Source organism: Eupeodes corollae, chromosome 2 (assembly GCF_945859685.1).
Source record: "Eupeodes corollae chromosome 2, idEupCoro1.1, whole genome shotgun sequence".
NCBI lineage: Eukaryota > Metazoa > Arthropoda > Insecta > Diptera > Syrphidae > Eupeodes > Eupeodes corollae.
This window is the reverse complement of record NC_079148.1, coordinates 78,823,910-78,841,457: the sequence shown is the minus strand read 5'-3', so window position 1 is coordinate 78,841,457 and position 17,548 is coordinate 78,823,910. Positions and strand designations below refer to the sequence as shown.

The following is a 17,548-nucleotide window of genomic DNA, read 5'->3' as shown; positions in this document are numbered from 1 at the left end:
TCTATTGTAATAAACAAAAATTAAACCACAACACTGAGGGATAATTATGGCAACCAGTTTGAGGTTGGTTGAAGTATTATGAAATAGTCTCGACATTATTTTGTAGAGTACCTACCACATGAAGTGTTTGCTGTCAACTCGTATTTTTTTTAACGGTTAGTACGTGTTTTATGTACGGAAATATTGAAAGCTGCTTTTGACACACCTTCAACTAATTGGTTGGCTATGAATGTATACTATATTTGTTTGTTTTGTCCCTTTTGAGGACATGTAAAGTTTAAAACTCTTCATTAAATATTTAAATAAGAATAAAAGGAGTCAGTGAGTAAAGATTTTTAAACAAAAATACAAAAAATAACTAATAACAATTTTGATTACTGTACCACAATATCAATTATGAATCGAACACAAATTGGCTCAAATTAGTCGTCGGATTCGGTTTTAAACTTTAGGACCCCCCATCCCTGACAATAGTACTTGCAAACAGGAATTGTTGAGAGTTGTAAGGCTTTATGCCCTAGTTCTCAACGGACTATTGCGCCACCCAATTTAATTTAAATTATAGAACTAACTTTTCGCTATCAAATGCAGTACAGGACTTTATTGTAAGTGTTGTCAGTGCTTTTTAATTAACTTCCCATAGGAAGTTATTGTAATGGGTCCGATTTGTCAAAATGAAAATTTTGACATTTCTCGAAGTTTCAAGGTCCCTAGGTCGCGACGTTTTTTTCGTCGTCCATAGCTCAAGAACCAGAAGATATATCGATTTCAAATAAATTTTGTTATACAGATAATAAGGCAGAAAGATGCAGAAAGGGCTCTCAAGAAAATTGCGTGGGTGGTTTTTTTTACCATAGCAGTTTGAAAAAAGGTGAAAATTTTGGTTAACCCTAAATATCTTACGAAGCAAAAACGCAAGAGACTTGAATTAAATTTTATATAATATATTGTAACGTGATATTAAAGACGTTAATTTAAAAAAAAAAATGAACGGTTTTTTTTATAAATCAAAAAACTGAAAAAAAATTTGTCACCTCCAAAATTTTACGACTAAAATATGATTTCATCTCCAAAACAATTTTGTGCAACGAAGAATAATGTTTTTGACATCTGATAAAATTTTGAGAAAAATCGAATTGACAGTTTTTCTTATAAAAAATAAAAATCTAAAAAAAACATTACTCAAAGTTGGTAAAAATTGAATATCGATTCAAATATCTTTTCAAAAACTTGAAAGTTAGGCTTCAAACTTATTTTATGTTATAAGAAATATTGTTTTCAACATTCAGTAAAATTTTGAATTTTATTTATAAAAAAAAAGTTTGTTGAATAGCATAACAATTCCCCATGACGTCACAGTGAGTTAAATACAATTTTAATAAAGGCATGAGATATTTGGAGTTAACCAAATTTGAAATTGCTATAGTAAAATAAAACGTTCATTGAATTCTTTTAAAATTAATTTCTGCATATCTCAATGTTATTGTGTGCCAAATAAAATATATTTAAAGTCAATAGGTACCTCTATTAGTTCTTAAGATACAATCAACCGAGGGTACAGTCATTCTGAACTTTTATGTATGCAAAATAATTAAATTCTCTGTTAAAATTATTAAAACTAAAAAAAAAAACAATTAATTACAGTTTTAACTTTTGCACATTTTTACCGATCCCTTCAAAGGTGTACGATTTATTGATAGAAGATTTTATTTTGAATAATGATGTATTTGGGAATTTAACTTTAAAAGCTGTCATCTTGTGGCAATTGACAAGTAGTCTTATAAATGCCGTTTCAAAAAATGACACGATAAACGCTTCAGAAAAACCATTGGTTACGAGATCTTGTGATATATGAACATTCAATAGCTTAGCGAATTTGACATTCACAATTTCATGAAAAGAATATGTTGCTGCACCCGCAGTTATGGCATCCATTTGGCTGATATTGTTTTCGATTGTTAATGGGAAACCTTAAAATTTGCATTGGAATAAACATCCATCCAAACTTGACTTAAAGTATGGTTAAAAAACTACTGCATCCAAAATTAATTTAACTGATAACAAAGTTTTATTTCGAAGCTAAATAAAAGTGTGGGTGAATTAATTTATATTCAATAAGAAGTTTTTGCAATCGGTCTGATTTGCCGAAGTTAAAATTTGATATTTTTCGATGTTTCAAGGTTTATAAAATCTAAATCAAAGACTTTTAGTGAGGTGCCTGTATGTGGGTGTATTCCTACGATCGTACGTCCAAAGTATCTCACGAACCAATAATGCTAACGACTTTAGTCAAATTTTGTATTATATAATGTGATATGATAAAAAACTAGTATAGTTTTGAAAAGTTCAATTAACTATTTAACTCTGGTAAAATGCTCAAAAAATTGAAGAAATTGTTTTTTTTTGGGAGAGTACGATAACTCAGGCGACAAAGTTTAATGATGGATTTGTATAGAACAGTTGAAAACAAGCGTTTTTACTATGGGAGGGCGGTCTATCTCCCCCCATTTAGGCGTCAGCGTTAATTTAAGAAAATATGAACGTTAAATAGAAACAAAAATAATTACAAAATATTGGTAATACTAACAACTAAGTTTTATAAATGTTCTTAAATCCAACACTTTTGTCTATTAGCTTGTTTTTAAATCAAGTCAAAACTATTCATAGTTTTTGAAAATTTTGTATAAACTTAAAATTTAGGCAAAAAAAGTAAAAAAAAAGGTTTAAAGTGTAATTTTTTAAATTTTTTATTCTCATTTGATTTAATCAAAAACTGACAAATAGATAATTTTATGTTTTCGAGTTCTCGAGAAAATTGAAAGTTACCAAAACAAATATTTTAATTAAATTATTTTTTCCTTGCTTGAGTATTTACGTAGTCATATTCTGCTGGTATCGAATATGGATTAAGATATACCTAGCATTCATTAATGTTTCTTAAATCTAGCTTATTTAAATGCAAAAGAAACTTTACATGGACCCCAAGTTGCACCCACCGCACCTTGCACCCTTCCCATCTTGCACCCCACATCCTAAAGTGTGTCCAAGCAGGGGGGTTGCAAGGGGCAGCAAGGGGTACGACATGCCCCCATACACATCCCACTGCTGCATACACCCAAAATCGCACACACCTTACTGTTGCAATACAGCCAAACTCGCATCTACCATTATTACTATCAAAATAAGACTACTTCAGCAAAAAACAAATAATTAAATTAAAATAGTAGTAATTGTGATGTTTTTTTTTTAATTTTCTCAAAACAATCAATTTTCAAATTTTGATCAAAAACAAATAAGAGCAATACATTCTAAAATAGAAACAGTAGTAGATTATCCTGAAGTATTTAGAAATTACGCTTTAAACCTTTTTCTTAATTTGTTTGTTAAATTTTTAGAATTGATTTAAAAATTGGCTAATAGAACAGAATGTAATTAAAAAAAAACATTTCATAAAATTGGCAAAAATTGTTGCTCGATTCTCGATACTCGTGAATAAATAAAAATGTTACAATAACAAAAAAATCCTACTAAAATTGGTAAAAATCTCGTTAACTAAAAAAGATTTAAAAATCAAATTTATTTTATCAAGACACTAAAACCTACAAAAACTACAGAAAACTGATAAGAAATAGTTTTCGACTCAAGTATTATGGAAAGAAAGAAAGATATTGACTTCAAATTTGTTCACCTCATTCAAAATGTTGTTAATAATATTTTATTGAGGCTGGGATGCGACTTTTATTTAAAATTATTTTGAAGTAATTGCACATATTAAAATATAAATAGATATCAAGTTTAAATACTAAACTGAATGCAATTACCAGATTTAATTTATTGAGTGATTGATGGTTATCAACAACCTTAAGGAACATTTGTTCATAAACATTTTTAGGAATTTTCCCCAAAGTTCTTTTTTTTATTCTTTGTTCTCATGACAAAAAGTGCAAAAAATCATTCAAGACTATGCTTATTTTTACCAATAAACTTTCATTTTCACATTTTCTTTTTATATAATTCATTCACCCAAAAATAACTACAACTTACCTGTGTCAAATTAAAGCACACCAAGCCAAACGTTGACCCACCTCAATTTGAATATGCAACTTCGCAATAGATACAAGCTATACGAGTATTCAAAAAAAGTTTCCTTAAGACACAACTATAATAATGTAGGTGGAATTAAATGTAATCCCGCACCTATAAAACTGCACAACTTTCCTTTTGGGCTATTTCTTTTTTGCAATCCTTAACAACAACAACAATTTTGGGTTACATATACTTTTACTGAAAATAGGGCACCGCCGGCCATTTAGTACCTAAGACCTACTTACACCAATGCATTTATAGAGGAACTAAATTCTTTTCTGGCACGATCCGCCCTTGCAGTTAAATTACAAAAAAAAAAGACGTGCCTCGCTAATATTCCAGAATGCGTGTGTTTTTGGAATATCAATTGAATGTACCAGCTAGCCTACCGTGGAACATTACTAATTCAAAACGATTAACAAATGCAAATATACACTTATTTCCGTAGTGGTTCCTTAAAGTGGAGTGAGCTATTTAAATACACCGTATTTTTATTTAATTGCAATTGCAATGGCAATTGTAATTGCAACAGCTTTTAGCATAAAAATGCAACTCAAAAGACCAACAATAGAAGCTTTACATATGTACGAGTATAATATGAGTACATTTGTACATATTTGAAGATGCGAACAAAAAATTGTAGAAATAACGTTACACTTTAGATATAAGAACAATTCACTCTTCTCGGTTGGTTATAATTAGCCGCTCGTGTTAAATTCACCGAGGGGATTTAAGCTTTAGGCTATTAGCACTATTTAGAGATATTTATTATTGTTATTTTTTTGTTTAATAAACTGGTATACTCAGAAGATTAGAATGTTTTAATTATAGTAATCTATCATGTCACTTAAGCACTTTGTTGCACCGTCCCGTCCGTGGTCGTTCAAATGACAAATAAAACAAAAAAGCCGAAAATTGAAAAGGGTGTATTTTTTGGGGAGTTTGTTTTCTTACTGAATTTTATGCGGGTGGTACTAAATATACACAGCTGAGTTCTGGAAAATCGATCCTTAAAATTTCCTTATCAGAGATTGCTACTTATTAAATTGATATGTAGACAGCATCCGATTGGCAATATTATAGTTGAGAGCTCAACGTTTTATTTTCACGTGATTAGGACGAACGGCAGCGACAACGGCGATGATTATGATGAATTCGGATATGCTTCGGATTCGGACTGTGTAAAGAGAAAACGACCTTCAGAATTCATGAATGGTCACCCGTCCGATAAGATATTTTGAAAAGAACTAAACGCTTGAATGGACTGAAAAACCAAAACACAGAATTCTCATTTCGGTTCTGTTCGGTTCGGTTTGCGTCGACGTCGTTTTTGTCGGTGTAAATGTTGGCGTCGTCATCCCGCTCCTACAGTGGGACCTTTTTTATTGGCAGTTTTAAAATTAATTATAATTACGTTTACTTTCACATTTTATCCATCATTGTGGTGTTTTACATTTTTTAACCGTTGACTTTTTTAAGAAAATTAATTACTTTTGATTACGTATTAGTGACGAATTCGGGTTGAAAAAAATTATATTGATGTTCCATAACCCAATTTGTTTAACTTTTCGTTTTTAGTAAAGTTGTTCTACTGTGCGTGTCGTACTTGTTTTTGCTGTCGGCTCCGGCTACGACATCGGCATATTACACCAGGTCAGAATGCTAGGAAGTTTATAGAGTACATATAGAGAATTCTTTAAAGCTTATAAAGGGGAGTGATGATTTCGTCACGAATGAGGTGGTAGCATAAGCAGAGTTAGGTAAAGAGTTAGGTCAGAGGTTACAATAAGTGGGTGATGAGTAAGTTTGTAGAACATATTACATATATATGCGTATATGTGTATTGTGTATAAAAGAAAAAAGCTACAGCTACATAAAATCAAAGCTATCCTGCCGACACAGTGCGATACAATGATAATCTTTTGTCGAATCGTCGCTGGTTGGTGTATTAAGAAGATTTAAATCAAGTAGCTTTAAATCTTATAACGATGTTTTGCTTTTATTTAATTTTTGAGTGTTATGGTTTGTTCTAAGGAAGTAATAATGCCAAACGAAGATGAATTGGCGTCTTAAAATTAAAATAGGTGAAGTAAAGCTTTCAAGAATATGTAAATATAAATGAGCTTATCTGTACAGGAATGTTAATATAGTACGTTCAGAAAAAAATAGGCGAATGAAACAGCAGCCGAAAAAAATACATTTTTATGTTTATTTAAATTAAGAGGAATTACAAAAGAAAAGAGAGTAACAAAAAAGTTTTATAATGCACTTTTTTGTAGATATCCCAATCGAACACACATCAAATCAAAAAGTCAAAATAAAAACGAGGTTTTCAAAAAACAGTTGTTTAGACATTTATATTAGATTTTAAACCATAGATATGTGCGTACATCGTTCGGGAAACCAATATACATATCTCAAGTACCAGCAGAAATATAGACTTTAAATAAATTGTGTTATACAAATAATAACACAAAAATATGAGTATATAGTCGTTTTTTACTATAGTAATTTAAAAAAGTGGGAATTTTGGTCGACCCCAAGTATCTCACGAACCAATAATGCTACCGACTTTAATTAAATTTTGTTTTGTAAAATGTGAGGTGCTAAGAAACTAGTATAATTTTAGAATAAAAAATCAATTAAGTACTGTTTTTTTAAAAATCAAAAAACTGAATGAAATATTTGTCATCTGGAGTATCTTACGAACTAATAATGATTTTATCAAAATAATTTTATGCAACAAAGAATAATGCCTGGTACAATTTAAAACAAAATCGAAGGGGTGGTTTGGTAAAAATTGATTTTTGACTCGAATATCTTGGCAATAATTAAAGATATTGGCTTCAAAATAATTTCATCTTATGTATGTACATATGTACACAAAATATTGTTTTCAACATTCAGTTAAATTTTTATAAAAACCCAACAGCCATTTTTTATAACAATTAAAATCTGCAAAAAATAGGTAAAAATTGATGTTTTATTCTCGATATCTCGTTAATAAATAAAGGTATTAACTTTCAAATGATTTCATTCTTGCTATTTTGTTGAAAAATCTAATTTATATTTTTGAAATAAGAATAAACATTTTCAAAAAAAGATTCTTAAATTAGTTACAAAATTTAGTTCATATTTAAACATTGTTGTTGGCTTTTAGTTAAGTTTTTAGAAAACATCAAATTGTAACTTTTTCAACAAAACACGAAATCCTACAAAAACTGATCAGAAACGTTTTTCTACTCAAGTATCATGGGAACAAAGAAAGATATTGATTTCAAACACATTTTTTTTATATATTTTGTTGAAATTTTAGAAAAATTGACAGAAGGGCATGGATGTAAAGTTATTATTGTGGGTCATATTCCAGCCTTTTGTATAAAATATGGTATCAAAATAAAATTTGGACTGAATTTACGGTTTTGTTAACCAAACACCAATTAATGGGGTAGCCTCAACAAGAACAAGTAACATACAATTCAGCTTCAACTTGTTTCATAAATTTTTTTATATTTTCAAGGATTCATACTACAAAAATCTCAGGTTATATGATTTGCTCAAGTGACACTAATCTAATGGTTGTTAAAGTCAAAATATGTATAATATATTAACGGAAAAATTAAAAGACAATACTTCAAATACGTACATATCAATAATTTAAGACATAAATAGAATTAATTAGTCTTTTTGAGAATAATTTTTCTACAGTAAAATTTTGCATACAAAATTAGTTAAAAATAAAAAATGAATTCTTCTTTTTGACATACCTACCCATCAAAATTTAACAATGACTTAAAAAAGCATGACCCTATTAAAAATGTATTTATATCCTTTTACGAGTACTGATGCTATTTATAGCGAATCAAAAATTAATCATTTAGATCTTTTCAGAACGTAAACCTATTGACTGTATATGTATCAGGCACTCCAAAGGTTGTCATTAAATATATCATTATCATTTTCCCGATAGGCTCATGTGAAATAATATTTATACAGGCATGTGTGGGAGTTTATTATGTTCATTATGTGGTTACAAATTCATACGTTACATGTGGATATTTTATGTTTATAATCATTGAACCTAAATTTAGCAATGTAAATAATTGCACATACTCATCATACCTATTCTAGTTAATGAGTTTTCCGTTTCGCATTATTTAAAAATATCTAACTTCCCGTTTTCTGTCATTGTCTTGCCTAAGCTGGTCCTCTTCCCTCCTCGACTATATAGCTTTATATGAGTCTCATTCATAAAAGTGTTTCATTTCAAATGCGTTGTGCTTTGGCGATGCGCATGATAGTGTAAAGCTGTAAAAGTGCTCCAAGTCAAGTGTGACGTCAGTAAATCGTAATTTTACGAAACGACCAACGCCAAAATATCATACAACGCATTTCAGAACCGAAGAAAATTCTGGGGACAAAAAAGCTTTTTTGGTAATAAAAACGTTCATACATACATACATACATACCTATGTACCTAGCCGGGCAAAGTTTCATATAAGTACCTATAAAAAGACGTTTAAAGGATGACTAGTTGCTGTCATAATAACTGATGCGTGTATTTAAAGTTAAGTGCGGAATATGTAAACAATAAGAGGAAAGTGACAAGAAGAAACTTTTACCTTGTAAAGCTAAATCTGTTTGAATTGCGTCATTTGAATTAGTTTTGATTTTAATAAAAGTTGATGAATATTGAGTAGTTTACATATACAATATGATGTATTTGCTATAAGCCCTATTAGTTACTTTAAGCATTGTTTCAGAATTGCAATAACAATTCAAATAAATTATAATTTAATAGCTTTGCATTACTCAGAAGTAAGAAAAGTATTTAAATTTAGGATCTAGTTATTGGACTTATTTGTCAATTATGACCAAAGTAACACTTTAACAACATGATTAAAAAAAACGCTTGAATATTATTTAGATATTTTTAGTTTTCAATAAAAATTCTTTTAATTTTGTTATTAGAACGACAAAAACACATAGTTGGATATTTGAATCAATCATTATGTTCGTAACGTTTCCAGTTGTAGGTACTTGCAGTCTGTCTTTATTGTGCTTACCCAGTAAATAACGGTCAATTTTTATTTAATCTCATTATTTACATATACTGCCCAATAATATAAAATTTTGAAATTATTAATCAAATAATATTTTCCGTATATAATTTCTTGGTTAAGTGGATCAAATATCAGTAAAAATGATTATTTCGATAAATTGATCTGAAATTTAACAAATGATATGAAAACATGCTGTAGCAGCAAGATAAAATAACACTCATACGCCATAATGCAGCGTTTTTAGTCAATTGGAATTTTTAAGCAAGAATGTGGTCAATAATTGTAACCAAGTATTAAAATATTGCTTAATTAGAACATCGCAGTGCAAGTACAGTCGATTCTAAGAACATACTAAATGTTTTCTGTAATCTTATATTTACAAAACGGCGAAGATAAGAATAACGCTGACATAAGGAAGATAATACAATTAAATGTAGACAAAGTTAGACCCACCCTTCTTTCCAACCGATCTTCATTTATCTCTAAATATTTGGTCAAATTGTAAGATTGCCAACTTGCAAATTGACAAATTTTCGAATTTCGTACAATTATTTTTGCAAGTCCTTCTCTAACATATTTTGGGATATTTGTAAAAGTATAAAGCTGATTTTCATCACACTGACGGAATATTCACACCATGTTGATATTGAAAAGATCCATGCAATAAGGTTAAAATTAGACTATAACTTGTGATACCACATGCATCTAACGTTCCTCGCTCTCTTTAAACCGTTTGAAGCTTATTATGAAGTGTAGTAGGAGTATCCTGTTTTTGTGATTGACGATCGTAGTATTTAGTCCTAGTATGACAATATTTGCATATTTCTTACATCGGTTTAAGACTTTCCATTCATATAGATACATATGTATATTTCATAGCATTTCTTCAAAGATTTATTATCAACAAAACACATTCCGCTAAAACGGAAAGTTTAACAGCTCTAATTATTTTAAGTTTTTATTGCAATATCAACGGGTACTGATTACAATATTTACATATAACGGGTGTTTTTGTTTTTGGACTGTGATAATCCTGAAAAACGATAAGAACTCAAAAAATACAGAAATAATTAAAACGTAGTTCTTCTATAAGGTGGGCTTGGGGTTCTCTTCGCTTAGCGAACATTAAAAAAGCTAAGTTATAAACGAATACAAAAAAAAAACATATAGCCTGTATGGTTTTCTCTGTATTCGCTCAACCTTAAGACGTAAAAAAACCCTGCTTACGCTCAAAATTTCGATTAAAAGTTAAAATCAGTGGAATTGAATCAAAAAACAGGATTTTACTTTGTCAACAATCAATTTTTGATCTTTGTTGGTATCTCCTTGACAAAAAAAACACATCATCTTCTATTATATGGATGTTTCTTGAACTTTTAAAGCTGCGAAACCCTTCACAGAGCCTAAACACATTTCGGAACTACAATTCTTAACTATAACAAAAAACTAACATAATAACATTTTTAATTTAATTTCTTTAATTAAATTAAAATCAATTATGTTTGATTTATTATTGTTTGAAAAATAATGTCTGTGTCCGAAAGTTGTATACCCATATATCTGTGGCAGCCTCCAACCTCGATCTATATTTAGTTTTGGTATAAGTATACGTAAAAAAACCCGGCTTCACAGAGATACGTTGTGACAAAAAGGAGCAAATTCAATATGGCCATCTTGGACAGTATTCACTAATATAAACATACTTGGCAATGAAGAATAGAACTATAAGAGATTCGTTTTCTTGTACGCTTAGGCGACAATTATAACGGATTTTTTAGGAACAGTTAAAAACAAGTATTTTTCACAATGGGAGGGGGGACTTCCCCGTCTAGACAGGAGGGGCAATTTAAGAAAAGACATCAAGTACTATTGTGGTTTTTTCAGTTTCGTTAATCTTTTCAAAAATGTCTACAGAATAAGCTAATTTTATAATCCATTGCTCATCATTCAAAACGCAGGTGGGTGAAGACCTCAAACAACTTGGCGTGCGAAACTGGAGACAACTAGCTAGGGACCAAGCTGGCTGGAGACGCATGTTGGTTGAGGACCATGTCCGCCCGGACTATAGCGCCACCTTAAGTAAGTAAGTCATTATTCAATATCTCAAAATCGTTTGCAGGTTTCTAGAAAGTTGCAAACTTCTATAACTCTTTCATAGAATCCCAAGGTTTAACGAAACACAGTTTAATTTTATACCATCAACGAATTGAATTCAAGTATTAAAGAAGTGCCCCTGTCATGCTAATCGGTTTCAGAAAGTTTTTCAAAAATTTATTTCACCTTTAGTCCTGGACTATATACTAAATAAGCTTATATCAACAGTGAGATCAATATGTTTACCCTTAGAACTCACCCCAATTGCATTAGATATTCACCCCTGACATGCGCATACAATGTCCAAGTTCATATCTCTCATTTATCCAAGAACCGACCAAGTGAGACCGACTGAAAACCTTTATCGCTCACAACATAAAGCAGGGGTTGAAGTTATTCTCATCACATTTGTTCTCATCAGCAAATAGCAAAACTTTGAGAATTTTTAAGATACCAGATAAATTTGAAGTTGTATTAGCTAGTTATACTTTTGCATCCTTTCACAAGGTGCTCAGTCGAATTTCTGTCTTAAAATCTTTAAAATAAAACTTACCAATAACTTATTTAAAAACTACTCATATTACACATTGGTAAGTGCTTATTGAATAAATTAAACTTTAGTACTCTTTAGTTCATTTAAAATCTGTATATTTGTTCTAAAAAGTGTAAAAGAAATGTAACTTTTAATAGCAAATTATAACATACCTACCTTTATTTATTTTCACATTATTAGAAAAATCGATAAATCTACTATAGATTGAACAGGTACACATACGGTATTTATGAGATACAGCAATAGAAAAGCGACATACATTTTTGTGTGAATAGTTTTGGTTTTGGATTAACGACGCGAAAGAGGATAACAAAGAAAAAAAAATGTTTGTAAACGTAACAAAACTTTCACAGCAAAAGACATGTCAACAATATTGAAATTAGAATAAGCTAAGATTTAGTGAAGATTAAATTCCAATTCTATAAAAACATTGAAACTTTGCGTTTAAGCATTTTCTTTTATTTAATACATCGCGATTTGGAGTAGATTTTTTTCAAGTTGTGTATAGGAAGGTATGTATGTTTGAAATTGGTACACCAAAAAAAAGTACAATGGGTGTGGGACAAAAGAAGTTAGCTGTATATAGTTGTTTAAATTCTTATTATAGTTAAATTTATTGAAAAAAATCGGAATCATAATTTTATAGAATGTGTGTAAGGAAAAAAGTGTTTGTTCGTTTTTGTGGTCTAAGGAAACAGGTAAAACATTTCAAAATTAATGTTGGTATTTATTTTAAGGACATCAGTTTTGAAAAAGTTATGTACCGACCAATCTATTATTGAGTGCAAAATTTGAAAACGATGAAGTAAAATAGAATGTATTAATTAATGATTATACACTAAACGTGTTTGTATTGTATTTCTTTTAACATATCTTCATCAACAAATAAAATATATTAACAAAACAAGCGGCATGTGAATGAATATAAGGTACAAATTGTAGTGGATTTAAAACTAAAGCATGATTTAGTTTGTCTTCAATACTCATTTAACCCTTCAATCAAATAAATGGTCTTATATTCTAGATTTTAAACAATAATCAATACTTTTATCACATTCGAAACATTAAAATGGATTTATTTGAAAAGTAAAATAAAGTGTTTACACTTTTCAAGAAAATTGGTTTGTCCTAGAGGACTTTCAAATGCGAGGGTTTATTTTGATAATAAAAATAAAACTAATATTTTATGAGTAAAATCAGTAGATGTATGTTAGTAAACTGTATAGGGGCAGGCATGCCATTAACAAAGCAAAACGATATCAGATATGGCCGCCACGACTATGGTCGCTGCACTATATCCTTTCCATTACGTTTTTTATTCCCAATTCGTATATTTGCAACTGATATTCTCAGTAAATTTACAGATTACATATATCTTTAAGGTCTTAAATTGATTTTGGAATTGAACTTATATTTCATGTGGCCCAAATTAATCATAAGATATCGCTGGCCAATTGTAACCACCTTTATCGAGAAGTAATACGATCACGAATTAATTTTTGAAAATCGCAATTGGTTCTTTGCTTTCGTCGCTCATATAGCCCGAATACGTGGTCAACATCAATATCCTCCAATTCTATTGCTCGATGGCGCAGGTTTCATTTTCTAACAAAGAAAGTCCAATCACCAGCTCAAAAACCGCACCTAACTATATTAAGAATGAAGACACTTTTCATAAATGATTCTTGGATTTTTAAAGACACAAATGTGACAATGCAGCTTATTTAAGAAGTCTCCGAATGAAACTGAGCTTCATCACTTAATAATTTTGATTCATTCAAGAACTACGAGTAACAATTTGAAAATCATAAATAATGGCATATACAATTATAAGAAAAACAAACAAAACAAACAAAATTATTGCAACTTTTTTTTTAAATACTGTATATCGATTGAAACACATAATTTTGAAACTTTCTATCCTTAAATTGTCAACACTAACTTACAACAAAAACCGATATATTTGAATTTAATTTTAAATTCGTTTTTACTTTACATTACAGATTCAGCGTACAGAATGCTTGGTTGTGTAGAAAATTGTGGTCATTTTGGCCCACCTCCAGATACTATTTTATCTATGCCTCCTCCACCATTGCCATCATTTCTTATCCCAAATACCGCTGTCATCGCCTTACCCCCAAATGATACCCATCCATGTTTTGCAGCATTCCTCTGTGAACCAAATCCACGTCCAAGAGAGAGTGGATTAGAATTTATCGAACTAACTGGAAGAAATCATATGGAGAACACCTGGGTCTTTGTTTTAATAAGTTCATGTGTTGGAGTTCTTATTCTGGGTGCACTATTTGCCATCATTTTGCTTAAGTGTCGGGAGTGAGTTTATCCTATTGTTGTTTAGACACATCAGAAATAATAGTAATTATTTTAATTTATTTAAGGACACTATTTTCGAGCTGCAATTTATCGTATCATGATTCCAACATAAAGCAGACCACAATGTCTGCTCTGGGTGAGCCTTCAAAGGCAAATCCTTTCATGGCAGGAGGCATATTATATCCATGTGCAACAAATCGTGATTCATTGCAACACCAGCTTACCAACGATAATAGGCTCCTTTGGGCTACTCTGACTCCACATGGTACAAGGCATTTTGTGTCTGATTATCCTCTGGGTCACGATGGTCATTATGAAGTTGTTGATTATCGTGCCAAGGATCCGGTTCCGGCACGTGACTACGTCAAACGGACTCCAATCAAAGTAAATTAACGCATAAAATACAATACAAAAAACGAGTAAAATTTAATAAATCTCTGTATTTAAATTTCAGTCATTCGACAATAGCGGTTTCATCGATTATGACTACGAAGATCCAACTCCCTTAATGGATTCCTATCACGATGATTTAGATTCAGGCTATCAAGAACCACAAGAAGTTTTGGGCACCCTTTCGCGCAGTTCACCACGACCACTTGTATCATCGCCAACCAAAATTGAAAATCCAAATATCCCACCTTTGAATATTTACCCCCATCGCTCCAATACTTCGCATTCGGGGACCTTGAATCGAAAGGCAACTTTGAGCCGGCGCATTAGTGATGCTTCATCGTATGGAGGTCCAAATATGTAAGTCGACAATCGAAACACGAAAACCACACACGAAGATTAAGATACAGATCTAAATCGCTCATACATGATGGTTATGTGGGTATAGAGTATTTATAATTATAATTTATTTCCATCCTTAATTTTTATATAATAAATTTAGAAGTTAAGATTATAACGTAAAGGCACACATTTTACCTAATTTTATAAGGTACTCGAGGTACTTACAATTTCACCTAAACTTATAGTTTGATAATGTTTTTAAATAACCTGCAAATACACTCTTAGCAACTTTTACATTGAGAACGTAGTGCCTATTTCACAGTACTTTGTGTTAACTCACCGAAATAAGTGGTACCTTATTTTCGGCTTTAGAATGTATTCCTTTGAAAAAGTACATGGGTTTGATTCATTTGGGTTCAATGTAATATAGGTGGCAAATAAATTATATTTTTATAAAGTATTTGATGTCTTAGTCAGGGCTTTGAGATGTTACCTTTCATAATTTGTAAAAAAACTTATTTGAGGCTTTTTGAGGCCATTAAATTCATGAAGTAGTTTTTTTTATTAAATTCCTGATAATTTTCCTAATCTACAATCTCTTACTTTAATGTTCCTTTTAAAATTTTTTAGTGTCTTACTTAGTTGTAAGTCTTCACCTTCTATACATACATTAAAATACCGCTTAAATATTTATGTCTGAAAAGAAAAACCGAAAAAAGGTATAAAAACCGTTTTTGATCTTATTACGAATTCGTCTTGAAGTTATAACATCAAAAAATAAAATCGTAGTTTGGATTCGGAATCAGCACTAAAAAGAGTTTAGGACTACTTAATTCTTTAAAAAAATATTGTTTTGCATGCATGACATAATCAAAACTTAATTTTGTTGACAAGCAAAGTTATATTTATTATGTTTGGATTTTAAAACATTTTCATAGGTATTTAATTCCACAGTTAACATGCAAGCCACTTATAAGGCTAAGAGGAAGTAAAGTTGCGTGTTTTGTTTTACTACAGTGAAAGACATACAAGAAACATAAAGTAATCGACATTATTTGTGCGTCGAATATCGACTAGATACAGAATTAGCCTCTTATTAATTGTTTTTTTTTTTTTAATCTACTAATGAGTTTTTCTAAGGTCTCAAATACTTCCAGGTACGACTTAACGTTTTGAACCTTCTACTTTTTGTGTAATTTGCTTAACAGCTAAATTAAATCCCCAAATATTTTGCTAGTCAATGATTTAAGCATTTTGCTTCTTAGAAGTATTTTTTAAGCATTAAATCAAAATAAGTTGTCGATTTTTGGAACTATATTCAACGTTAAATCAGACCCAGTGAGTTGCGGTAGATTTTCTCGACAAAATTAGAAAACAACTTTAGCTCGCAATAAAAAGAAATGTACTTTATCAGAAATTAAATTTAAAAAATAAAGTCTTGTAGACTTTTGTTAAGCATTGTTTTTCTGTAAAATCAAAATTTTAATTAAAAACTTAAGTCTTATAAACTTTTAATTAATGTGTACAACAAAATAGGTTTAAAAATCATACACTTGAATTTGTATTTAGCTTTCAAACTGATCTCTATATTGCAATTGCATACGAAAGCAAATAAATTAAAATATTTGCATAATGATACAAATATAATTTATTTAATGGTAGAATAAATAATAACAAAACAAAAAAATATCCTACATTTAAACATAATATTCCTATCTTATACTAGCATTCGTGAGTGTTATTCTTTAAAATACACCATCAAAAGAGTAACAATTTTCAAATGTCCAATGTCCAATAAAAGATTAATAAATAGCTAATAATAATAATAATACTTTGTTTAAATTACTTTTATATCGTTTAAACTCTGAACGGCTTTCTTTATATAAAATTGTAATTCATATAATTTCAGAATAATATAAATACTTCAAAAAATCCTCAGTTAGATTTAGTTAATATTAATATATTATTTGTTGTTAAATATATGTTCTTATATTTTAAGTGATAAAAACTTGGTTGTAAAAATTAAACACTTATAAATCATAGAATTCCTACAAGAATAACTTAAAATTAGATTTCATAACTTCACTACACCTTTAATATCAACCTATAAAACTAATAAAATTTCACTACTATGTGTAATAATAAATTTATTATACCATAAGAATAAATGTTACGTATTTAATCTGTGTTTTTGTACATAAATATTAATGTTATCTATTATTTTAATTTTTTTGTAACAATAAAATATCCAAATGATAAATAATAAATTTTTCGTTCATTTTTAACATCTTTGGGATTGGCAGTACCAATTCAAACTTATCTTGTTGATTTTATCATAACATACTTTTAAGCCAAGGTTTCATTATTAAGGAATGTTTGACAATGGCGGATCCAGGAATTCCTTTCAGTTCTAAACTAATCGTACTTATATACTTTCCACTTTGTTGCAAAAATTGCTTCACTTTTATTTACGGACTGGACAAAGAACAGAATATGAATTGGAAATCCAGGGGTACTCCAATAGCTCTGCACAAATTTATAAAATTTTAACCAATAGACGGTCCAGGGGGGACAAATGAGCCATAAAGCTTATGCAGTTTAGCTTTATGTACAAAGATTTCATCTACAGATTTGTAAGCAATTTAACAATATTCACTATTGTTATTGTTGTGGTTAGTCTGTCAAA

General features: G+C 29.9%; 1 protein-coding gene across 2 annotated transcripts; it reads left to right on the top strand.

Moving 5' to 3' along the window:
• Window positions 1–11,657: 11,657 nt before the first annotated feature.
• On the top strand, window positions 11,658–16,216 carry LOC129947112 (uncharacterized). Of its 2 annotated transcripts, none has more exons than XM_056057546.1 (4): window positions 11,658–11,833; window positions 13,800–14,130; window positions 14,196–14,514; window positions 14,585–16,216. In XM_056057546.1, the coding sequence occupies exons 2-4, from the start codon at window positions 13,814–13,816 to the stop codon at window positions 14,882–14,884; spliced, it is 936 nt and encodes a 311-aa protein (XP_055913521.1). In that variant the 5' UTR covers window positions 11,658–11,833; window positions 13,800–13,813; the 3' UTR covers window positions 14,885–16,216. The 2 variants fall into 2 exon arrangements, with proteins under 2 accessions (XP_055913521.1, XP_055913522.1); XM_056057547.1 differs by lacking the exon at window positions 11,658–11,833 and adding an exon at window positions 12,128–12,308.
• Window positions 16,217–17,548: the final 1,332 nt, after the last annotated feature.

Bases quoted from the DNA above. Each gene is read 5' to 3' on its own strand.
- LOC129947112 (XM_056057546.1), top strand. From the start codon at position 13,814: ATGCTTGGTTGTGTAGAAAATTGTGGTCATTTTGGCCCACCTCCAGAT. The intron at 14,131-14,195 runs GTGAGTTTATCC...AATTTATTTAAG, and splicing joins ATTTTGCTTAAGTGTCGGGA to GACACTATTTTCGAGCTGCA. The intron at 14,515-14,584 runs GTAAATTAACGC...TTTAAATTTCAG, and splicing joins TCAAACGGACTCCAATCAAA to TCATTCGACAATAGCGGTTT.